We start from the raw sequence: 26,428 nt of genomic DNA, 5'->3' as shown, positions 1-26,428 counted from the left end.
CACTGCAACCTCTGCCTCCCGGGTTTAAGTGATTCTCATGCCTTAGCCTCCCAAGAGGCTGGGACCACAGGCACATGGCACCACACCTGGCTAGCTTTTGTGTTTTTAGTAGAAATGGGGTCTCACCATGTTAGCCAGGCTAGTCTTGAACTCCTGACCTCAAGTAATTCACCCACCTCAGCCTCCCAAAGTGCTGGGATTACAGGCATAAGCCACCTTGCCCAGCCTGAAATGTACTTTAGTTTGAAGCATGGAATGAAGATACAGAGGAAAGAGAAATTAGTCAATATGTTAGTTTTACCAGAGTGTCTAATAAATAGCAAATGTGGTGATTGGATCTTCTCTTATTCACAGTAAGACAAAATCTTACCATTTCAGCCAGTGTAAAAGTGTAATAAGAACTTTTAACAAGTACTAATTCTGTCTCTAGCATATGTGCATCTTGCATCTTCCTGATTCATAATGAGTCTTCCTTGCAACAGTGGAAGAAGGCAGGAGAAAGTAGACCTCTCTTCCTCCAATCTAAAAAAATGGAGTCTAAATTACCAATCCTGACATGATTCTTCCAGTTTATTTCCCAAAATAGCTGCTTCCAAAATACTTACACTTCCAACTTGAATAGAATATTACAGCCTTAGTACCCCATCCCTTCTGCATGCCATTTGCTAGTCTTAAAATAATTATATTCTCCTCATACTTCTTTCATGACAATTCTCTCCCATATTAATTATGAGTCAGAGAGAAGAAATGAGGTGGGAGTCCCTGAGATCACATTCTCACTGCCATAGATGTATTTTTCTAATTGTTTTCCTGTTTGGCTATAAAACCCTCTGCCACATTTTGTTTTGATTCATTTCTTTTCATGTTGCATTTTTTATAGGTGTTTTTTGTGTTCATTAGCATCAACTAGATTTATAATTTAAGGTCAATAGATTTTTTTTTTACTGTATATACCAAGACTTTACATAATAAGATGCATAAGTTTATAAATTGAAATTTGTTATATAAAGTAAGTAATTTACTGCTTTGTAGAGCCTTAAAAGGAGAAACATTTATCTGTTTCTGTGGATGGTGTACAGAAGTCTAAAAAACAAAATAATAGAAAAGTCCAGTACTTTATGATTAAAATATATATTCATTAAAACGTATAGGTAGTGGTCAGTATATGAATTGACCCCAGCTTAGGAACTATGTTCTACAGGTGCATTTAAACACTGATTATTAAAACCTTAAATGTATTTCCCTACATGAGCATTTTCAATGTCTACTGTGTATTCTCTCATAGAGCTTTGGTGTAATTGACTTGTCCCTGGTTTTTGAACATTGAAATTCTTGCTAATTTGCTTTTTAAATTATGTTTTATTGTTTAATAAGCAAATATCTTTCTGTGTAAAGCTTGGTCTGAATTTCCCCTTTCTGCCCTACATACGCAAAATGGGTCTTGCTACCCAGTGGTATTCTTTTGAAAATTAAATGACCTAATATTCTTAAAGTGCTTATTAGCACAATACGTGGCACATTGTGAGTACAGAATAAATGCTATTTGCAGAACTTTTTCTGACTCAGCAATGAGACAAAGAAATAAAAAGGTTTCAAATGAGTTCTTTGAAGCAAGCAAGCATTGGGGTAGTAACATAGCACATGATGACAAAGAGGAGGGAAATCCAAAAGATTGAAGCTGTAAGAGAAGGAGTTTTGGTGGTTATTCATCTGTACTGGTTATTCCCAGTTGTGTATTCTCTAAGTATACTTTAGGAATACCTTAGCTGGAAAATGTCACAATGTAAGTTTTGTTCCTTTGAATTAAAATGTGTAAGTTTGATAAAGTAATATACAGTTGAGAAACATTACAAACCTCTTTAAAACAGTGTGACCTTTGTGTGTGTAATTTTTGTTTATTGTATTTGTATTTCATATTTTTGTGATATTTTATTCAAGTGTGTGTCCAATGATGTCTTTTCTGTTTTCTTTATTATTTTTTTTAATTATCCTAGTCACGTGAACTGGAAATTTCAGTTTATTGGCGTGATTGGCGGTCTCTGTGTGCTGTAAAATTTCTGAGGTTAGAAGATTTTTTAGACAACCAACGGCATGGCATGTGTCTCTATTTGGAACCACAGGGTACTTTATTTGCAGAGGTAATAAATGTATTTTATTAATGTGCATAACTGCAATTGAAATTACGTATGTAGGCAGCATAATATAGAAATGGAAAGAGTGTTAGGCTGAGAGACAGATGACTTGTGTTTTGGCTGAGCTATGCCACTGAATAGGTATGTGACCTTGAGACAAACCAATTATTCTTCCTATGTCTTTTTTCTCATCTAGAAAATGAGGGGCTGGACTAAACTATAACTAAGATTCTCTTTAAGCTTTCAAATTTTATAAGTTTAGTGGATTTCATGAACCATAAATCCAATGCTATTTTCATGTCAATTTGAATTTTCTTCACTGCAGGTTACCTTTTTTAATCCAGTTATTGAAAGAAGACCAAAACTTCAAAGACAAAAGAAAATTTTTTCAAAGCAACAAGGTAATTACTAACAATCAAATACATAGCATTTTGATATTTTCTTAAACATCTAATTACCATTTAAAAAGCAATAGCCATCTGTGTTTTTTGTTGTTGTTTATTCATTTATTTCTAATTTCTTATTAAGGAATATTTTAAATGTATCCACAAGTGAAGAGACTAGTGGAATGTACAATCATCCAGCTTCAACAATAGTCAACTCATTTTATTATATCCATATGCCATCCTCTCACTACTTTCTCAAATTTGAAGCAAACCCAGACATCCTACTGATTTATTCATAAATATTATAGTTTATATCTGTAAAAGATAAGATTTATTTTTAAAACCTTAACCACATATTACTACTAGACTTAAAGAGAAAAAAAATTTTTTTACCTATTTATTTTTAAAACTACTTATGCTATTTTGCACCAGCCTTTATTAGCAAATAGTAAAAAACTAGTTTTTTTAAGTGACAAATTTTGTTTGTTCTTCATAGATTATAAACTAATGAGTAAGAATTTTCAAATTATGACTTTTGGTTATACATAAATTATTTTGTCTGTTTTTGTTATTTTCAATATCTACAGGCAAAACATTTCTCAGAGCTCCTCAAATGAATATTAATATTGCCACTTGGGGAAGGCTAGTAAGAAGAGCTATTCCTACAGTAAATCATTCTGGCACCTTCAGCCCTCAAGCTCCTGTGCCTACTACAGTGCCAGTGGTTGATGTACGCATCCCTGAACTAGCACCTCCAGCTAGGTATGTGTCTAAGATTTTAAGCATATCTTACGCAGTTATTGGGACATTCTTACGTACTGATTATAGCAGGTGTACTGAGTCTTGTTTTTTTCCCCAAGTAGTATTTTGAAAGTAGTGTTCTGTGTACTTAAAAAGTAAATTGTTTGCTTTCATTTTAAAGTGGTTTAAAATACAGACTTTCTATTACTGTTTTGGTGAGTTACTTTATCTTCTATAAGTGATTCTACAGTAACCAAATTGGACTTTGATCTTGAGCCTGAACCTCCTCCAGCCCCACCACGAGCTTCTTCCCTTGGAGAAATAGATGAATCTTCTGAATTACGAGTTTTGGATACACCAGGACAGGCAAGCCATTTTAAACCTTGCATAATTCCTTTTCACCGAATGAATTAGCAGTGAAAGCATCATAGCGAATAAGGCGTGTCTTTCCATTTAAAATTGCCACTGTGAATTTATGGATTTTTGTTTGTTTTTTGTTTTTGTTTTTTGAGACGGAGTTTCATCCTTGTTGCTCAGGCTGGAGTGCAATGACATGATCTTGGCTTACTGCAGCCTCCGCCTCCCGGGTTCAAGGGATCCTCCTGCAAGCGATTCTCCTATCACAGCCTCCCAAGTAACTGGGGTTACAGGCACATGCCACCATGACCAGCTAATTTTTGTATTTTTGGTAGAGATGGGGTTTTATCATATTGGTCAGGCTGGTCCTGACCTCGGGTGATCTGCCCGCCTCTGCCTTCCAAAGTGCTAGGATTACAGTCATGAGCCACTGCGCCCAGCCGAATTTGTGTTTCTTATGGTCTAGTCTCAGCTAAATTAGACTGAGTTGATAGGAGATAACCAACTTCTTAATGTTGGCATGAAATTGTCGTTAGCCTCTGGATGCTCATGGTCCAGAAGAGATAGAACAGACTGCTTAAGCTAGAGGTAACATAGGAGTGTGGTTGATACTACACGACATACTGCCTGAAATACTATTCTTCTTCTGACTTGATTAACATACATAATAATGTGTTAGTTTTTCGTTGTTTTGGTTTTGTTTTGTTTTGGTTTTAAGATGGAGTTTTGCTCTTGTTGCCCAGGCTGGAGTGCAATGGCACGATCTTGGCTCACTGCATCCTCTACCTCCTGGGTTCAAGTGATTCCCCTGCCTCAGCCTCCCGAGTAGCTGGGATTACAGGCATGCACCACTACGCCGGCTAGTTTTGTATTTTTAGTAGAGACGGGGTTTCTCCATGTTGGTGAGGCTGGTCACGAACTCCTGACCTCAGGTGAGCCGCCCGCCTTGGCCTCCCAAAGTGCTGGGATTACAGGCATGAGCCACCGCGCCCAGCCCAGTTTTTCGAATTTTTTAGATAAGTTTAATATAAAAGTAATGGCTCCAGCTACTTGGGAGGCTGAGGTAGGAGGATTGCTTGAGGCCAGGAATTCAAGAGCTCTCTAGGCAAACATAGTGAGACCCACCTCTAAAAAAAGAAAAAAGAAATTTTAAAGAATGAATATCTGAATTTTACTTTTCACTCCAACATTTATATTGACTTTTGAAATGTTTTTCCTTAATTTTATCATTACCAAATAAGTTGTTTTCTGGGTGTTTCTATGGTTTAATGTGTATTTAATATTTTACAGGATTCAGAGACTGTTTTTGATATTGAGAATGACAGAAATAGTATACTTCCAAAATCTCAATCTGAATACAAGCCTGACACTCCTCAGTCAGGCCTAGAATATAGTGGTATTCAAGAACTTGAGGATAAAAGGTAAAGAATATATACCAAGTTTTGCTACTACATGTTTGGTACCATACTCGATTGTCTTATTATTAATTGATGTTTCTCTTTTCAGATCTCAGCAAAGGTTTCAGTTTAATCTACAAGATTTCAGGTGTTGTGCTGTCTTGGGAAGAGGACATTTTGGAAAGGTAATCTTTTTGGAATTTTTTGGAATATCTACAACATTAATAACTCAAGTGGAAAATAATAATTTTATTTTTATTTCAGGTGCTTTTAGCTGAATATAAACACACAAATGAGATGTTTGCTATAAAAGCCTTAAAGAAAGGTGATATTGTGGCTCGAGATGAAGTAGACAGGTTAGTTTTTAAAAATGAAATTGTTTATTTTTCTGAATTTGTAAGTTAAGAGAAATGATGTATATATTACAACAGCAAAATTATCACGATTTTACAGTAATATGTGAAGAAATTAAATATAATGTATCTATATTTGACATAAGGTAGACATTAGTTTTTCTTTTTTGCCCCTTCCTTTTTACCCTTCCTGTGACAATTAACTGGTTAATGGATACCAAAAAAAGATAGTGAAATGTTTAAACTAATTCTGTTAAGTTTTTTATATATGAAAATGTTTAAGTGTTTATATGGAATAGAAACTGTTATTCATCTATTGTTTGGTGGGGCTATATTTCATTCTATCTTAATGGAAATGATAAAAAGTCATTTACAAATAATCTACAGTTAATGGAATGGTTTAAAGTATTTTACAAAGCAGAATGTGTTATTTTTTCCCTCGATTTTTCTTGAAAACATGTTTTTTGACCCTAACGTCTGGGTCTAATTAAGTTGTGGATACATCTTTTTGTACAATTTTTTTTTATTATTTATTTATTTATTTATTTTATTTGAGACAGAGTCTCACTGTCTCCCAGGCTGCAGTGCAGTGGTGCCATCTTGGCTTACTGCAACCTCCACCTCCCGGGTTCAGGCACTTCCCCTGCCTCAGTCTCCCGAGTAGCTGGGACTACAGGCGCGTGCCACCACGCCCAGCTATTTTTTTGTATTTTTAGTAGAGATGGAGTTTCACCATGTTAACCAGAATGGTCTCAATCTCCTGACCTCATGATCTGCCAGCCTCGGCCTCCCAAAGTGTTGGGATTACAGACATGAGCCACTGCACCCGGCCCCATAATTATTAAAATGCAAGGATTTGGAGGGTTAAGATTGTAATTCACTTAGAGAATATACTTTAAGAAATGACTGTCTTAATACAGAATAATTAAATATGGACATTATTATATAAAATGGCATATTTATCACAGAAAAAGGCTTTCATTGGACATTTTTCTTACACCACTAGGAAGCATATATTAATATTACTGGTAGACAGCCCTGCACGATGAAGAGAGCCCTGGGCTATGACTGAGAAGGCTGACGTTTCTAGTCCTCATTGCTCCTCTTTAGTAAGGATTTGATCCTAGGGCATTTCACTGAACATCTTTAAGCCCCAGTTAACTCATATATTTAAAAATATATTTGGTTTGGTAATACTTGCCTTACTGAGTTGTACTGATACATAGAGATGCCAAATTGCAACTTTTAATGTTTTTTTCCACCATATGGATAGTTCTTAGAATAAGGAAAGGCCTCAAAAGATTGAGATTTGTTTTTTTATGTTAAATAAACTTTTCCTTTTGGATTTTCCTATTTTTCACCTTTGTTTCTTTTCACTGTTTCTCATATACCTCAATCACATCAAAATCAATGCTTTCTTGATATCTAATACTAAAGAGCTTGCTGGATATTTATAAAATATTCCGAGCACCATATTACATGTTTAGAATTATTTTTATGTTATACAAGCAGATAATTAAAGCAAGTCTGTGATCCCACCAAAGCAAGTCTTTGATTCTAAGTCTGTTTATAATTGGAATAATAGAAGGGTCAAATGTTTTCCTTTCCTGAAGGAATATTTGCTTTTTTCCAGATTCTTAAATGGTAAATTCATTTATTTGCTAAAATAATAGGAAACTGTTTACTACTTCTATTAATCTTGATTTATGTGGCTTTTCTGCTACCTTGTTACAACTTTGTGCTAAATCTTTGTAGGAGAAATGCTTTCTAATTAAATCTACAGAAAGTTCGGATCACAAGATGGTGCTATAGCCAGAATCTAGGCCATTAGTAATCTCAACTGAAAATTAATCTAGTCTTGTGTAGAGACAGGGTCTCACTGTGTCACCCACACTGGAGTGCAGTGGCATGATCCTAGTTCACTGCAGCCTTGAGTTCCTGGGCTCAAGCCATCCTCCTGCCTCAGCTTCCTATTGGGACCACAGGTGCATACAACTGATCCATCTACATTTCTTTCCCCCATAGAGTCAGGGTCTCGCTATGTTGTCCAGGCTGGTCTCAAACTCCTGGCTTCAAGCGGTCCTCCTTGGCCTCCCGAAGTGTGGGATTATAGGTGTAAACCACCACACCCATTCTTAACTTAAATCTGTACTTTTCAGTAACATGAAAATTTAAAAATCTCAAGTAGAACTGGTATAAAAAGAGAGAAAAGAAAAATCCAAGAGTGAGAAATAAAACACACTCTTAGAGAAATTTGAGGAATGAAGATATGAAAAAGGAGTACTTTTAAATTTCTAGCATATCTGAAAGAAGGCGAGAAAAAAATTATAAGTTTTTTTTCTTTAAGAGTAGCTTTTTTATTTTTTATTTTTATTTTTTTGAGATGGAGATTTGCTCTTGTTGCCCAAGCTGAAGTGCAATGGTGCGATCTCGGCTCACTGCAACCTCCCCTATCAGGTTCAAGCGATTCTTCTGCCTCAGCCTCCTCAGTAGCTGGGATTACAGGCGTGCACCACCATGCCCTGCTCATTTTTTGTATTTTTAGTAGAAATGGGGTTTCACCATGTTAGCCAGGCTGGTCTCAAACTCCTGACCTCTGGTCATCTGCCCACCTCAGCCTCCCAAGGTGCTGGGATTACAGGCGTGAGCCACTGTACCTGGCCAAGACTAGCATATTTTTAAAAGTAATATATTTCATTACTTGCAAGTATAAATGGTAAATAACTTAAACTAAACTTATTATAACTGAGCAGAATTTTAAATATTTACTTTCCACTTCCTAGCTTATCTTTTTAAGCCATAGAATTTAGTGTTATTGTTTATTTTTTAATAGATGTTCCTAGAATACTTTATATATATATATTTTGAGACAGAGTCTCACTCTATTGTCCAGGCTGGAGTGCAGTGGAGTGATCTCGGCTCACTACAACTTACGCCTCCCAGGTTCAGGCGATTCTCCTTCCTCAGCCTCCCCTGTAGCCAGGATTACAGGAGTGCACCACCACGCCCAGTTCATTTTTGTATTTTCAGTACAGACAGGGTTTCACCATGTTGACCAGGTTGGTCTCCAACTCCTGACCTCCAGTGATCCACCTCCCTCAGCCTCCCAAAGTGCTGGGATTACAGGCATGAGCCACTGTGCCTGGCCTACTTTATGATTCTTAATGACAGTTCTCATAGTCTAAATTTATTCTTTCTATAGTCTGTATTATATTATTTTACTTTGAAATTATAAATCATAGAAAATTTCAAATCAGCCTCTTTTTAAGTGAACACAAATTATGGATTTTAAAATAAAGTGTTAGATAATTTATGAACAAAAATCATATTCTGTGTACCTACCATTAGTAAAACACTCTTAAGTCCCATCTGCCCTTCAATTGCTGAGTAAGGATATTACGTTTATGTTATTGGAATGCCTCCTCACTCAGCTTCCTTTCTTACCAATTTATATTTCAACACAACAGAATAGGGTTGGAAGTATATTTTTGTGTTTGTAGAAGAAAGCACAGCTAACCAGCTTATGTAGGATTCAATTCTAAGACCTTGGTTTTATTAATGATGTTTTTGCCCTGACTAAAATGACTATTTATATAAGTTTTCAGGTTTCTAACTTATCTAAAAATGTAATGAACTTTGAAGGAAGTACACAAAACATGTTAGGAACTAGTAACTTAGGGAAACAAGACATAAATACATTATGTAATAAAGGTGACTAGATAGAGTCGAGGTTAAAATAAGCAATACAAACAATAGCAGTTCTTAGGAGGAAATCAGTGTACTGGTGCACTACTACACCATAGTACATATAGTGTACTACTCCCTGGGCGTGCTACTCTTCTTGTCTTCCCTATTTTATTAAACAGCAATACCAGTTGCTCAAGCCAGACACAGTCATTCTTGATGCTCTTTTCCCCTTACCTACAACACTCAAACTATTAGCAAGTCCAGTCAACTTCACCTCTAGAATATATCCCAAATCATAGAAAGCATAAAACCAATAGTAAATCTCTGTTGTATTTACTCTTAAATTTTCATTCCACATCTATAATCTGATGAAACAGCAACTGACATTTGTGTTGCACTTTTCACTTTGACACCTTTATTTGATTCTTGTCATCATTATTAGAAATATTTAGAGCAAGATTTAGGTAGAGTCTTATAAAAGAGGTTGGATTTTTGCTGGGTTTTGGTAGACAAGTTATTTGGGAATAAGGAGAGAAGAGTGATGACAATTTAGAGGGAAATATTCTGAACAGGATGAATAAGGTTTAAAGTTTTACATAAAGTTGGACTGTTGCATGGACTTTTAGGGACAATACACAATTTAGATAATGTGAGACAAGTTGAAGATTCGTATGCAATAGCTTTTGTGTGTGCTATAAAATGCATAAAATTAAAATTATTGTGTCAATTTGGATCTATAAAGAGCCTCGCTCCTTTATCTCATTGTTCAAAGACATCTATGCAGATGTATCATCATTATTGTAATTCAAATAATTCCTGTGAATCGCATTAAAATAATTTCAAGGGGTAGTCCAGCCAGTGGGTCTCAAATGTTTTATACCATTTATATGTTCCACCCAGTTCTAACACCTGTTCAGTTGAGAACAGTTGTTTCATTCATAAGTTCACCCATAATGAATTAGTGAGTCACCCATAAATAAAAGCTAGGGACAGGGGCTGGCACGGTGGTTCATACCTGTAATCTCAGTACTTTGGGAGGCCAAGGCAGGAGGATTGCTTCAGACCGGAAGTTCAAGACAAGCCTGGGCAACATATTGAGACCCTGTCCCTATCAAAAAATAAAAGCCAGGCATGGTAGTATGTGCCTGTAGTACCAGCTACTCAGGAAGCTGAGGCAGGAAGTTCACTTGAGCCCAGGAGTTCAAGGTTACAGTGAGCCATGATTATGTCACTGCACTCCAGCTCCTGAAAGACAGAACAAGATCCTGTCTCAAAAAACACAACTATAGATAATGAAGAGAACATACTTGTCATCTACTTAAGCCCAAAACATCTTAGTTTTGTCTTATTTCATCTGATTATTTTATCTACATTTAGCCAAAATTCAGATTGGCTTAATAAAGCGGATGTATTAGAATACGTCTTACAGATCTTGTCCAAAGCAATTTTTAAGTACATTATTTTCTAGTAAATTTAAATGATGACAAAATAAAAACTATTAACTTTTTAATCTTCTATGAGTTTATTTATAATAGTGCCTTAATTTGTAGTAACATTTAGACACTTTGTCATGTATTGTCTTTATTTTCTAGTCTTTTAAATTAAAATTTTATGCAGCATATCTGTACCTCTCAACTTCATATCAATTTTATATGATAAAAAATTTGAATACTATAGCTTGTGAATTATAGATACTGTCCTTGAAATTACCTTCACCACAAACTTTAAATTTTTCATAGTGTACTTTAAATTACTAAATTCTCTGACCAATTCCTGAATAATTTTCATAATTCACCCTTAATTAAGCCTTTTAAAAAATTAACTATAACCACTAACCATATATGTGCTATAGACTATCAATGTGAACGCTATAATCTTTTAAAGTTTCTATTAATATATTTCAACTAAAGTTATGTATTTTAGGTAGATCAGTTTTCATAGCACATATAGCAAAACTAAGACACATGTTAGGATTTTTAAGTTATAGCTAAAATTTTGCTTATTTTTAAGTTTAGTAATTTATAAAGAATGTTATTTCCAACTAGAATTATTTTTTATCTGCTTATTTTTAAATATTTTCTTTTACAGCTTGATGTGTGAAAAAAGAATTTTTGAAACTGTGAATAGTGTAAGGCATCCCTTTTTGGTGAACCTTTTTGCATGTTTCCAAACCAAAGAGCATGTTTGCTTTGTAATGGAATATGCTGCCGGTGGGGACTTAATGATGCACATTCATACTGATGTCTTTTCAGAACCAAGAGCTGTGTGAGTATGCTTTAGACATTTGTCTGAGTTTTTCCATGACTGATTTCATGTGGGAAGGAAAAGAGATTCTTTGAATTTTAGATTTTTTTCCTAACAGAAAATAGATCTCTGCAAGAAATATTAGAACTCCTTACTTACTTTTTTACCATATACTTTTTGTATGTATTCTGTTGTCTGTGTTGAAAATGTCGTGGATTATCCTAAACCACAATTAATTCTTTAGATAAACAATGTAGATTCATTTTAGTAAAATTTCTTTTTGTGCTACTAGATTTTCTCACTAGAGAATGCCATCCAGAATTACAGCTTTAAAGACAGATTATACTCAAAATGCACTGTTAAGTTTTTGAAAAGGAAGTGCAGAAGAGTCTGTATCATGTATTTATATAAAATATTTGTATTTGCCTTTCTAAAGAGTAATTTAAAAGAATATCAAATATTTGCATCCTGTGCTTAAAATATCTCTGAACAAATGTAAAAGAAACTGGTTATGTGTGTTGCCTCCAGACAAGGGGATAAAGTGCAGACTTTTCATTGTAAACTCTTTTTGTAGTTTTTGAAGTCAAGGTTTGGCTTATTCAAATACGTAAGAATAATAGTAAACACTTGAAATTATATATGCATGTATGTATATTTTCCCTGTTAGTATCTTAATTTTATAGCTGTTAAATGGTGGAGCTAAGATTTGAACCTAGGAAAGTGCTATTAATACCTACACCCTGCATGCTGGTGTTTACCAAAGTTGTGTTTCCAGCCCTGTCCTCTTACCTAAACTTCCAACTCTAATAATATTCAGTGGTCAGCTAGTTTTCCATTTGCGTGGCTAAGTGTCTTATTTAACAACTTAAACTGAACTGATTTTTTCCATTTTTCTATCTACCTCATCTACTACACTCCAGGCCTGCTACTCTTAATCTTCCCTATTTTATTAACCAGATTCAAGCCAGAACACAAGAAGTCATTCTTGATGCTCTTTTTCCCTTAACTTCAGCACTCAAACTATTAGCAAGTCCAGTCAACTCCACCTGTAGAATATATCCCAAATCATAGGAAGCATAAATCTAGTAGTAAATCTCTATTGTATTTACTCGTTAGTTTTCATCCCACATCTATAATCTGATGAAATAGCAACTGACATCCGTGTTGTACTTTCACTTTGATTCCTCCATTTGATTCTTGTCATAACCATTAAAGGTATTTAAAGCAGATAATTGTAATTCTGTCATAACCTTGAAGTTTCAGATGAGGGAAACAGGGGTTAATTCAAATGAGTACTGAAGCATTTTAAAAGGAGGTAAAAGCCAGAAAGTAGTAGAAGGTTTCGAATAATTCATTCCCTCAATAAGGCAGAGCATTACGATTAAGCCTAGCCCATGCTGCCATGGGAGTTTGTTTGCTTTTATTTTTTATGCTTGTTTTTGTTTTTAAAATAATATATAAATGTAGTTTGCCTTAAGAAGCTGTTATTTTTGCTGAGAGTATAAATTATATACAAATAAAACCATAAAATCCAGTGAAAATACAAGAATACAATGCTACGTTACAGAACTCCAAATCTGAAGTACCTCCCTTTATCATTCATTTCTTAGATCAAAGGTCATTTCTTTAAAGGTAATTTTCTGAGTACCCTAGCTAAAATATCACATCACTAACCAATTCAATTCACTCTATTTTCTGTATTATCTTTTTCATATCATTTTATTTCTACATGAAATAATCTGATTTATTTTTAAAATTTTTATTGTCGGTCTTATTTCACTTAAAAGAGAGGAGCAAGGTCCGTATCTGTCCTGTTTATTAGTGAAATACCTGGAACATATTAGGCAATCAGTGAATTTTTATTGATTGAAACCATAGAATCAAAATAGCTTGATTTCTAGCTTTGTTGTTTTGTAGTCTAACTTTAGACAAATTACGTTTTCTGAGCTTCATTATCTGCTTCTGTAAAATATTTATCTTAAGGCTTGATTGAAGATTAAGTAAGCTAATAAATGAAAATAACTGACACAATACCTGACAAACAGGAGCAGTCAATAAAATATGTATTTTACATAGTATACCCAATTAATCAAGGCAGTCTGTTTACAAAGAAAGAAATCAGTGGGGAGCCATGGCTCACGCCTGTAATCCCAGCACTTTGGGAGGCAGAGGCGGGCAGATCACTTAGCAGATCACTAAAGCTCAGGAGCTCTAGACCAGCCTGGCCAACGTGGTGAAACTCTGTCTATACTAAAAATACAAAAATTAGCTGGGCATGGTGGCAGGCGCCTATAATCCCAGCTATTGTGGGAAATGGAGGCAGAAGACTCACTTGAACCCCAGAGGCAGAGGTTGCAGTGAGCCAAGGTCACATCACTGCACTCCATCCTGGGCGACAGAGTGAGACCCCCCCCAGTTAAAAAAAAAAAGAGAGAGAGAAATCAATGTATTTTTATAATTGTTACAGTATTGTTTTGCCACTAAAATAAGTTTGCTAAGAAAATTATGTTTAACGATCTTAAGCAGTTTTTTTTTTTGAGGCGGTCTTGCTCTGTCGCCCAGGCTGGAGTGCAGTGGCACCATCTTGGCTCACTGCAATCTCTGCCACCCATGTTCAAGAGATTATCCTGCCTCAGCCTCCCAAATAGCTGGGACTACAGGCATGTGCCACCACGCCCATCTAATTTTTGTATTTTTAGTAGAGACGGGGTTTCACTGTGTTGGCCAGGCCCTGGTCTCATACTCCTGACCTCAGGTGATCTGCCTGCCTCAGCCTCCCAAAGTGCTGGGATTACAGGCGTGAGCCACCATGCCTGGCCATCTTAAGCAATTTTAAGCTCACATTTATTTTAATAAACTTCAGTAGATCCTTTAAACTTCTGGTAAGTTGTATAATTTTTAATGTACAATCAAGTAAGTATTTCTAAGTAGTTGCATTTGTATTTCTGTGTTGGGGAGTCTAAGCCCTGATGAAACTGCCTGTTGGACCCTGACCACCACACCCCTCCCCCACCCAAGCCCCACGTTTAAAAATTATAGACCCGTGCTCTCTTCAGCAGCGCATATACTAAAATTGGAACGATATAGAGAAGATTAGCATGTCCCCTGCATAAGGATGACATGCAAATTCATGAGGCATTCCATATTTTTCTGAAATTGAGGCAGTAATTAATAGCCTACCAACAAAAAAAGCCCAGGACCAGATGGATTCACAGCCAGATTCTACCACAGGTACAAAGAGGAACTGGTACCATTCCTTCTGAAACTATTCCAAACAATAGAAAAAGAGGGAATCATCCCAAACTCATTTTATGAGGCCGGCATCATCCTGATACCAAAACCTGGCAGAGACACAACAACAACAAAATTTCAGGCCAATATCCCTGATGAACATTGATGCAAAAATCCTCAATAAAATACTGGCAAACCAAATCCAGCAGCACATCAAAAAGCTTACCCACCACGATCAAGTCAGCTTCCTCCCTGGGATGCAAGGCTGGTTCAGCACATGCAAATCAATAAACGTAATCCGTCACATAAACAGAACCAATGACAAAAACCACATGATTATCTCAATAGATGTAAAAAATGGCCTTCGATAGGCAGGGGGTGGCAGTGAGCGGAGATCTTGCCACTGTACTCCAGCCTGGCGATAGAACAAGACTGTCTCAAAAAAAAAAAAAAGGCCGGGTGCAGTGGTTCACGCCTGTAATCCCAGCACTTTAGGAGGCCGAGGCGGGCAGATCACCAGGTTGGGATATCGAGACCAGCCTGACTAACATGGCGAAATCCCGTCTCTACTAAAAACACAAAAAAATTAGCTGGGTGTAGTGGCGCACGCCTGCAGTGTCAGCTACTTGGGAGGCAGGAGAATTGCTTGAACCATGGAGGCGGAGGTTGCAATGAGCCGAGATCCGCCACTGCACTCCAGCCTGGGCAACAAAGCGAGACTCCATCTCAAAAAAAAAAAAAGAAGAGAAAAGGCCTTAGATAAAATTCAACAACCCTTCATGTTAAAAACTCAATAAACTAGGTGTTGATGGGACGTATCTCAAAATAATAAGAGCTATTTATGACAGACCCACAGCCAGTGTCATACTGAATTAGGTGAAAGCTGGAAGCATTCCCTTTGAAAACTGGCACAAGACAAGGATGCCCTCTCTCACCACTCCTATTCAACATAGTATTGGAAGTTCTGGCCAGAGCAGTCAGGCAAGAGAAAGAAAGAAAGTTTATTAACATAGGAAGAAAGGAAGTCACATTGTCTCTCTTTGGAGATGACATGATTGTATATTTAGAAAACCCCATTGTCTCAGCCCAAAATCTCCTTAAGCTGATAAGCAACTTCAGCAAAGTCTCAGGATACAAAATCAATGTGCAAAAATCACAAGCATCCCTAAACACCAATAATAGAGAGCTGAATCGTGAATAAACTCCCATTCACAGTTGCTACAAAGAGAATAAAATACCTAGGAATACAACTTACAAGGGATGTGAAGGACCTCTTCAAGGAGAACTACAAACCACTGCCCAAGGAAATAAGAGAGGACACAAACAAATGGAAAAACATTCCATGCTCATGGATAGGAGGAATCAATATCGTGAAAATGGCCACACTGCCCAAAGTAATTTATAGATTCAATCTCCATTAACCTACCATTGACTTTCTTCCCAGAATTAGAAAAAACTACTTTAGGCTGGGTGTGGTGGCTCACGCCTGTAATCCAGTACTTTGGGAGGTTGAGGCAGATGGATCACTTGAGGTCAGGAGTTTGAGAGTAGCCTGACCAACATGGTGAAACTCTGTCTCTATTAAAAATACAAAAATTAGGGGTGGTGGTACATGCCTGTAATCCCAGCTACTCGGGAGTCTGAGTCAGGAGAATTGCTCTAACCCCGGAGGTGGAGGTTGCAGTGAGCAAAGATCGCACCACTGCACTCCAGCCTGGGCGACACTCCATCTCAAAAAAAGGAAAAAAAAAAAAACTACTTTAAATTTCATATGGAACCAAAAAAGAGCCCATATAGCCAAGACAATGCTAAGCAAAAAGAGCAAAGTTGGAGGCATCACGCTACCTGACTTCAAACTGTACTACAAGACTGCAGTAACCAAAATACCATGGTACTGGTACCAAAACAGATACATAGACCAATGGAACAAAACCGAGGCCTCAGAAATAATGTCACACATCTACAACCATCTCATCTTTGAGAAACCTAACAAAAACAAGTAACAGGGAAAGGATTCCCTATTTAATAAATGGTGTTGGAAAAACTAGCCATATGTGGCCATATGTAGCCATATGTGGGGAACTGAAACTGGACCCCTTCCTTACACCTTATACAAAAGTTAACCGAAGATGGATTAAAGACTTAAACATAAGACTCAAAACCATAAAAACCCTAGAAGAAAACCTAGGCAGTACCATTCAGGACATAGGCACGGGCAAAGACTTCATGACTAAAACACCAAAAGCATTGGCAACAGCCAAAATTGACAAATGTGATCTGATTAAACTAAAGAGCTTCTGCACAGCAAAAGAAACTGTCATCAGAGTGAACAGGCAACCTACAGAATGGGAGAAAAATTTTGCAATCTATCCATCTGACAAAGGGCTAATATCCAGAATCTGCAAGGAACTTAAACAAATTTACAAGAGAAAAAACAACCCCATCAAAAAGTAGGCGAAAGATATGAACAGACACTTCTCAAGACATTTATCCAAAAAACATGAAAAAAACTCATCATCACTGGTCATTAGAGAAATGCAAATCAAAACCACAATGAGATGCCATCTCACACCAGTGAGAATGGCAATCATTAAAAAGTCAGGAAACAACAGATGCTGAAGAGGATGTGGAGAAATAGGAATACTTTTACACTGTTGGTGGGAGTGTAAATTAGTTCAACCATTGTGGAATACAGTGTGGTAATTCCTCAAGAATCTAGAACTAGAAATACCATTTGACCCAGCCATCCCATTACTTGGTATATACCCAAAGGATTATAAATCATTCTGTAAAGACACATGCACACGTATGTTTATTGGAACACTGTTCACAATAGCATGGACTTGGAACCAACCCAAAGGCCCATCAATGATACACTGCATAAAGAAAATGTGTCACATATATACCATGAAATACTATGCAGCGATAAAAAACGATGAGTTCATATCCTTTACAGGACATGGATGAAGCTGGAAACCATCATTCTCAGCAAACTAACACAGAAAACCAAACACCACATGTTCTCACTCATAAGTGGGAGTTGAACAATGAGAACACATGGACACAGGGAGGGGAACATCACACACCGGGGCCTATCGGAGTTCGGGGGATAGGGAAGGGATAGCAGGAGAAATTCCTAATGCAGATGACAGGTTGATGGGTGCAGCAAACCACCATGGCACGTGTATACCTATGTAACAAACCTGCACGTTCTGCACATGTATCCCAGAACTTAAAGTATAATTTAAAAGTAAATAAACAAATCTTTTCAGAAACCAAAATATATATATATATATATATATATATAGAAAAAAATAAAAATGCCAGGCACAGTGGCTCACTCCTGTAATCACGGCACTTTAGGAGGCCGAGGCGAGCGGATCACCTGAGGTCAGAAGTTCAAGACCAGCCTGACCACGTGGAGAAGCCCCGTCTCTACTAAAAATAACAGAATTAACCGGGCATGGTGGCACATGCCAATATTCCCAGGTACTCGGGAGGCGGAGGTTGCGGTGAACTGAGATCGCACCATTGCACTCCGGCCTGGGCGACAAGAGCAAAACTCCATCTCAAGAAACAAAATTAAATAAATAAATAAAACTTACCCATTTTTAATAAAAATAGGTAAATATAAAACATAGCTATATTATCTACATGTGAATATAAATATATTCTGAAAGTTTGGAATAATGTTAGTAACAAGAATTATTATCTGTATGAACGGCAGTGGAATGAGGTGAGATGGAGATAGATGGATGAAATAGTGTACTTTGGAGAGAAGCGTATTATATGTTTTATAGAGAAAATATTCATGTTATTACTTTTATAATTAAAAACTAATTATCCTAAGTGTCTGTTTATAGGCTATTCTACACTGAAGACATTTGCATTTTTAAATCTATTCATTTATTTCCTCCTTGTTCAATAAGCCTATCATGTATATCAGGCATTATGCTATGAACTTAGGATAAAAACTAAAAAAGACAAACATGGTCCTGTGCCTCAAGAATTATTATTCTCTCTCGGCCCAGGGTTTCTGAGGTCCAAACCCATATACCCAGCTTTTACAGATCATCACCTGCTCCACAGACAAAGTCAACCTGTCAAATGCCAAACTTAGTTTTGTCACAAAACCTTGGCTACCTCTATGTTTCTTTTATCCATTCATTCTACTAAGATGGAAACCTTGCAAGTTACCTGTAGCTCTTCCCACTTCCTTATCCTGTAATGGGATACCACCTTCTGTCATGCTAATTTTTAAGTTCTTGTGAATCTGTATCTCTGTTGCCGCTACAGTAGATGTTATCATGATCTTTTCATCTAAACTAGGATAAAAGCCTTATCTGTTCTTTTTTCCTCTGGATCTCTACCTACTTCTCCATCCTTCGCATTGCTACCAGAAAACAAATGCCATCATTCTCCTCTGATTAAAATGGTTTGATTCTCTGTCACTAAAAGAAAAGATTTCAGTATCCATAATAGGACATTCAAGGTCCTTCACCCAGGTTATCTTTCCAGCCTAATCTCCTACTTCTTCCCCAGATACACCCATCCTTTACTTCAGCCACAACAGACTTACTTGTTATCAAACGTGTTAACGCCTTTTGCACCTCTATTTCTTTTTTCTCTCAGGTAAGTATTTTTCCCCCACAAAACTTCTGCCTGTCACACTGTCCTTTGTCCTTATGGTATATTGTAATTCCTCCTGCAAAACCAGATCAAATGTCCCCTCTGCAGTTCTCAGTGACTCCACTAGGCAAAGTTAATGGCTTTAATTGTCAAAACTGTACTTTTCTCATTTTTAAATTTTACTCTTAATATCTAGCACAATGTGTGATACATAGTGAGGACTAAAAAAAAATTTGTGAAATAAATTAATGATAGGTCTGCTTTGAAGTATAAACATATAAGCTGGGATTCAAGAGCAATAAAATTTATTAAACTCCTATTGATTTAATTCTTCAAACAGATTTTATGCTGCTTGTGTAGTTCTTGGGTTGCAGTATTTACATGAACACAAAATTGTTTATAGGTAAGTTAATTTTTAATTTTTTCTAATGCTTGCTTTGGTGTGATTTAGAATTAAAGATAGTGTTTTGTTTTTCTTAAACATTTTATGTTTAACCAGCTTCTTAGTTTTTTCCTTCATCTGATAAGTCAAACCGCAATTTTGAAAGACATGTGGTTAGCACTATGATTATATGATGAACTTTTTGTTTCCTAATCCATAGCACATTTTCTAATTAAAATAATCAAATTATGAGTTGGTCCATGATAGTGCATTTCTCAACAATATTCATCCTAGTGAATATTTAGCATTCAAACGACTCATTGCAAAAAACCTCCATAGACCAATACTGCTAAAAACGTGTCCATGATGAGACAAGTAGCTTGTGTTAGAGTGTAAAACATCACACTGCTTCCCTCAATACGAAGCCTTATTGTCAACTGAACTAAATAGTGTATTGGTGATGTAGCTGATCTCTGTAATTCGTGGCCCAGCAGCTAGTCTGTGAACCACACTTTGACTAGCACTCACTGCCCAAAACCAAGCAGATATGAGAAGACTAGTCAGAATTAGAAGACTATAAACATTGGATTATTTAAGTTTTTTTTTTTTCTTTTTTCTTTTTTTTTTTTTTTTTGAGACATTCACTCTTGTCGCCCAGGCTGGAGAGCAATGCACGATCTCGGCTCATGGCAACCTCTGCCTCCCGGGTTCAAGCAATTCTCCTTCCTCAGCCTCCTGAGTACCTGGAATTACAGGTGCCCACCACCATGCCCAGCTAACTTTTGTATTTTTAGTATAGACAGAGTTTCACCGTGTTGGCCAGGCTGGTCTTGAAACTCCTGACCTCAGGTGACTACCCGCCTCGGCCTCTCAAAGTGCTAAGATTACGCTTGTGAGCTGCCGCGCCCAGTCGGGTAAGGTTCTAATGATGTTTTCACGATAAAGTTCTGTTTTACCTAACAGATAAAATATTTCCTGGGCTCAGTGGCTCAAACGTGTAACCCCAGCATTTGGGGAGGCCAAGGTGGAAGGACTGCTTCAGTCTAGGAGTTTGAGACCAGCCTGGGCAACATAGTGGTATTCTATCTCTACAAAAAAATCTAAAAATTAGCCAGGAGTGATGATATCTGCCTGTATCTGGGCTACTCAGGAGGCTGAGGTGGGGGAATTGCTTGAGCCTGGGAGGTCAAGGCTGCAGTGAGCCATGATTATGCTACTGCACCCCACTTAGACAACAGAGTGAGTACCTTGTATCACAAAAATAAAAATAAATTGAACAAAATGGATACAATATTGTCAATTTGCCTAATTTGTAATCAATTAGTATGGATGGATAGCTTTCTCTTATTCTTTCAGAAGATGAAACCTGCCCTCTGATGCCTTATTAATACTGTTAGCTTTACAATTCTTTCTTATGGATGGTATATAAGCAAACTTTAAAACTAGATTAAGTTGGCCAGGCGCAGTGGCTCACGCCTGTAATCCCAGCACTTTTGAAGGCTGAGGCAGGTGGATCACCTGAGGTCAGGAGTTCGAGACCAGCCTGGCCAACATGGTGAAAACCCATCTCTACTACAAGAATTGCTTGAACCTGGAAAGTGGAGGTTGCAGTGAGCCGAGATCACGCCAGTGCACACCAGCCTGGGTGACAGAGCGAGACTCTTGTCTTTAAAAAAAGAAAAAAAAAGGGTTGGGTGTGGTGTCTCATGCCTGTAATCCCAGCACTTGGGGAGGCCAAGGCCAGCAGATCACAAAGTCAGGAGTTCAAGACCAGCCTGGCCAACATAGTGAAACCCCCTCTAATAAAAATACAAAAATTAGCCGGATGTGGTGGCACACGCCTGTAGTCCCAGCTACTTGGAAGGCTGAGGTAGGAGAATCGCTTGTACCTGGGAGGCGGAGGTTGCAATGAGCTGAGACCATGCCATTGCACTCCAGCCTGGGTGACAAAGTGAGACTCCATCTCAAAAGAAAAAAAAAAAAAGTGGATTAAGTTAGATTATCACAAATAACAAATTAAATACATTCTTCCTTTTTTATGTAACAGGAGAATAATTTATCATAAGCTACCTTATATAGAGCAATAAGCTTACTAAAAGGAAGAAAACAATGTGATATAGTATTTAAAACTCAAATCATAACTTGGAAATCCCATTTTTAATAAAGAGAAAGTACAGTTCCAGTTGAAATTATTTTTTTAACTGTATAACCTACTGATTTCTTTTTTTTTTCATGCTGTATCTTTTTATCCTGAACAGAGATTTGAAATTGGATAACTTATTGCTAGATACAGAGGGCTTTGTGAAAATTGCTGATTTTGGTCTTTGCAAAGAAGGTAATCGAATGTTTTTAAGTTTCTTTTCTGATAAATTACTGTTTCTTTGTGCATCAGTAGTTTTCAAGTTTGTCTATGGAAAACAAACTGTACTTTTAACTTTATTCTTCATTAAGACATTGTAGATATAATGAAGACATTGCTTATATAACCTAATTATCACATTAAGAATTTGTTCTGTGAATACAAATAAGTTAGATATATAGAAATCATAGTAAGCTTCTCTGCGTGATTAATAATTTTGTCACTACTTTAAGGAAGTATTGCTTAAGCACCAAAATCGTTTATTCTGGTGAGACTGTACACAGTGAATTTCATAGGCCTGATAATTTACTTCCAGCTTCTTAAAACTGGAAACATTTAAAAATAGAAAATAAATAGAGATAGGTATCTCAAGTATGTTTTTTGTATATTCAAAAGTAAATAAGTAAATTGGGGAAATTTGAATCAGGTAACATAAGAAAGGATAAAGATCATAGGCTTAGGAACCAAAGAGTTTTAGGTTTGAATCGTGGCTTTGCCACTATTTGCTGTTTGTCTTTGGAAAACTTAGTTTTGATCTCTTTGAGTCTTACTTCTCCAACTATAAAAAAAAGGACATAGTTCTTGCTGTTTACTAGTACTAACATTGCCTATCTCCCTCTGCACTGCTGGCTTCTGTTTGCTGTTTAGCTTTGTTTCGTCTTAAGTATTCAGTGAGTGGTTTGATTAATAAGTAGCTGGACGAATAAATGAATGAACTCTGTAGATATATGCCCATCACATACCCACTGACATAATTGCTGAATCAAGTCAGTTTTTTTCTTTAACTGGGCTTCTTTTTATTGGACACTGTTGATCTAAATGCTTTTGTTTCTCAGCATCTCTCCTTAGCCAGCTGCTCTTCACTGCAGTTTTTTGACTAGCAGCTATATCCTAATGACTCTTAAATCTATTATTTCCTTTCATATGGATTCCAAAGATATGTATTCAACTATCTACTAGACAGCTCTGCCTGAACAGTGAAGAGACACTTCAAACACTACCCAAACAAAAGTCACTTATTCTCCTCAGGTAGTCTGGTTGTTGGTACCACAATCCCCTCAGTCTTCAATCTGAAAGCAAGGAATTATCTTGCGTTCTATCCTGTTCTCTACTTTCCATATGTAGTTACTCAAAAAATTCTACTGCCACTTAACCTCCTGAATATTTCTGAAATCTATCATTTCCAATCAACTCCTGCTAGCCATCATCTTGTTTTGACAAGACAGGTATAATAATCTCCTAATTGTTCCTATTTCTAGTCTTTTTCTATCCCAAATCAATCTGCCATGTAATTGCTGAATTGTTTAAGGAGTCCATATAAATACAGATCGGACCATGGCACACACCTGCTGAAAACTCTTCAGTGGGTAAGATAAGGTGACATAGAGTGCCCTTCCTGATCTGCCTGCCTTCCTTCCTCTCTGGCCTCATCTCTTGCTGCTCTCTGTTTAGTACTTTTTGCTCCAGCAACAATGAATTACTTATAGTCTGTGTCTCTCTAGCACTGTCACCCATCTCAACTCTATTTGCTGACTAAGATCTGCACATCCTTCTCATTCAACTCAAGTATAACCTCTACAGGCAAATTACCAGAGATTCCCTTTTACTACCCCAACTCCGAACTCTGCTTTAGGAGCCCTTCTTCACTATTCTACATTATCTTGCTCTTCCCTTGTTATTATAAAATTATCAATAAATATCCATTTTCCTCCAGTCTCCTGTAAACCCCTTAAAGAACCGTGTCAAACTCTCATTTTTGTGTTCCCGCTACTTGACACAGGTGCCTAGAACATAAAAGGTACAGAAAATATGTGTGTTGAATAACCAGACTTCTTAATGCATTATCATAAAAACATATTTAGTAGATTATAATAATATAGCTAACAACTTTTGAGTGCTTACCATATGCCAAGAATTTTGCCAAATGCTTCATATGCATATCTCCTGTAATTTATAACAATCGTATGAAGGTAGATAGTTTTTTTGAAGGAAATATTTTATTTTTTATTTTATTTTTATTTGTATAAATTTATGGGGTACAAGTGCAATTTTGTTACATGCGTAAATTGCATAGTGGTGAAATCAGGGCTTTTAGGATACTCATCACCCAAATAACATACACTGTACCCATTAAGTAATTTCTCATCATCCACCCCGCCCCCACCTCCTTACCCTTCTGAGTCTTCCTTATCTTATCATTCCACACTGGTAGATGGTATTATTAACCCTCATATACAGATGAAGAAACCTAGGCTTTGATGTTAGACAACTTTCCCAACCTCTCACAGTTAACAAATGACAGAACTGGAACTTAAACCAGGTATTTATTAATCTAGAGCCTGAATATATATTAACCACTTCCATGGAGCTGGAGCTTTACCAGTCTGTAAGAAACATCAGTTCTATTTCTTTGTTAATTAACTTTTTCCTAGTTTTGGCCAAGTTACTAAAAGGCTGGTGCACAACTCATGTAAATATTAATACTATATCACTGTTTTTTAAAATAATATTTTATTGAAGAAAATAAAAATCATTATGATAGTGTTAAAGAAATTTTGCCAAAAAAATTTCTCCACTCCAGTGTGCTAATGTATCTAATTGTGCCCTTCAAGTCTTGGTTCATAGACATACAAATTCATTTCTATTTTGTAGTCTCTATATATGCATACCTAATTATTCTTAATTTAGAATTGAGAGCTTTTCTTTAAAATTCTTAACGCTTGTAATCCCAGCACTTTGGGAGGCCGAGGCAGGCGGATCACTAGGTCAGGAGATCGAGACCATCCTGGCTAATATGGTGAAACCCCATCTCAACTGAAAATATAAAAAATTAGCCGGGTGTGGTGTCAGGCACCTGTAGTCCCAGCTACTCGGGAGGCTGAGGCAGGAGAATGGCGTGAACCCAGGAGGCAGAGCTTGCAGTGAGCTGAGATCGTGCCACTGCACTCCAGCCTGGGCAACGGAGTGAGACTCCATCTCAAAGAAAAAAAGATGACACTTACGACAAGTTTTTAACACTTTGGAATACATGGAGACAGCATCTTCAATATGTACACTATATATTTGATTAACATATTAATAAATTATGAGGAACATACATTTCAAAACTAGTTAGCTAAAATGTTAATACAGGCTGAGTATCCCTTATCCAAAATGCTTAGAATGAGAAGTGTTTTGAATTTCATATTTATTTGGATTTTGGAATATTTGCATATATACATAATGACATATCTTGAGGCTAAGACCCAAGTCTAAACACAAAATTTATGTATGTTTCATATATACCTTATATATAGCCTGTAGGTAAATTTATATTTATATAATATAAATAATAATTTATATTATTTTTAATAATTTTGTGCATGAAACTAATCTTGTGTTAAGTACATGTGGAATTCTCTATGGCATCATGTTGGTCCCCAAAAAGTTTCAGATTTTGAAGCATTTTAGATTTTGGATTTTTGGATTTTTGGATTAGGGTTATTCAACCTGTACTCACCCTCCCTTCCCTTTCCTTCTTTCCTTCTTTTCCTTTCTTTTTTCTTTCCCTCCCTCCCTCCCTTCCTTTCTCCATATATATATATAGATATAATATAGATATATATTTTTTGTTTTTTGAGACAGAGTTTTGCTCTTGTCACCCAGGCTGGAGTGCAATGGCACAATCTCGGCTCACTGCAACCTCTGCCTCCCAGGTTCAAGCGGTTCTCCTGCCTCAGCCTCCCAAGTAGCTGAGATTACAGGCGGGAGCCACCATGCCCGGCTAATTTTTTTTTGTTTTTGTTTTTGTTTTTGTTTTTGTTTTTGTAGAGATGGGTTTCACCATGTAGGCCAGGCTGGTCTTGAACTCCTGACCTCAGGTGATCCACCCACCTCAGCCTCCCAAAGTGCTGTGATTACAAGCATGAGCCACCGCTCACGGCCCTATCTCTCTGTATTATATGACACATTTGGTCAGCTCCTGATTATCCAAGGGTTTGCTTTTTGGTATTTTCCAAACTGTTTTTTTTTTTATAATTTTTTTTTATAGTGAAGTAAATAAACTTATTTAAGATTGAATTGGAAAGATGATAGAACTTCACAATCAGTTCATTTTGTTGTAATTTCTTAGCTCCCTTGTAATGACAAGAAGAAAAAGTAACTGAAAAGAAACATGGATATCTTATTTGTATTTACTCATTAATTAGATAGTATAGTTGCTATTGCAGTTTTTGCTATACTAGTCCTTACTGTTTTCTTGAAATGTCGTAAATATGTCTGAATTTTTTCGGCATGCACAAATGTGCAACTTTAATTTTGCCTCCCAAAGATAGCTTTGATTTTTTTTTATATACTGGATTTGTTTTCTTTGCTAACAAATGTTTAAATTTTATCTTTTCCAGGAATGGGATATGGAGATAGAACAAGCACATTTTGTGGCACTCCTGAATTTCTTGCCCCGGAAGTACTAACAGAAACTTCTTATACAAGGGCTGTAGATTGGTGGGGCCTTGGCGTACTTATATATGAAATGCTTGTTGGTGAGGTAAG

General features: G+C 36.6%; 1 protein-coding gene and 1 non-coding gene across 6 annotated transcripts in view; both read left to right on the top strand.

Moving 5' to 3' along the window:
- The window catches only part of PKN2 (protein kinase N2), a 162,391-nt gene that overhangs the window by 128,672 nt on the left and 7,291 nt on the right, over window positions 1-26,428 (top strand). For 3 of the 5 annotated variants that reach the window (XM_023208180.2, XM_023208172.2, XM_023208204.2), the window contains exons 9-19: window positions 1,995-2,138; window positions 2,458-2,533; window positions 3,106-3,280; window positions 3,499-3,625; window positions 4,907-5,037; window positions 5,123-5,198; window positions 5,278-5,369; window positions 11,142-11,318; window positions 19,498-19,560; window positions 21,798-21,874; window positions 26,281-26,423. In XM_023208180.2, coding sequence (XP_023063948.1) covers window positions 1,995-2,138; window positions 2,458-2,533; window positions 3,106-3,280; window positions 3,499-3,625; window positions 4,907-5,037; window positions 5,123-5,198; window positions 5,278-5,369; window positions 11,142-11,318; window positions 19,498-19,560; window positions 21,798-21,874; window positions 26,281-26,423 — 1,281 coding nt within the window. The remainder of the gene's footprint in view (window positions 1-1,994; window positions 2,139-2,457; window positions 2,534-3,105; window positions 3,281-3,498; window positions 3,626-4,906; window positions 5,038-5,122; window positions 5,199-5,277; window positions 5,370-11,141; window positions 11,319-19,497; window positions 19,561-21,797; window positions 21,875-26,280; window positions 26,424-26,428) is intronic. The other 2 variants (XM_023208195.2, XM_023208189.2) reach the window with 1 other exon arrangement.
- Window positions 14,341-14,447, top strand: LOC111541547. Its single transcript, XR_002731297.1, has one exon. It is a non-coding gene; the product is annotated as a U6 spliceosomal RNA (small nuclear RNA).

The sequence above is a fragment of the Piliocolobus tephrosceles genome, chromosome 1 (assembly GCF_002776525.5).
Source record: "Piliocolobus tephrosceles isolate RC106 chromosome 1, ASM277652v3, whole genome shotgun sequence".
Lineage (NCBI taxonomy): Eukaryota > Metazoa > Chordata > Mammalia > Primates > Cercopithecidae > Piliocolobus > Piliocolobus tephrosceles.
Note: the sequence above shows the minus strand (reverse complement) of the source record. Positions and strands in the feature narration are given on the sequence as shown.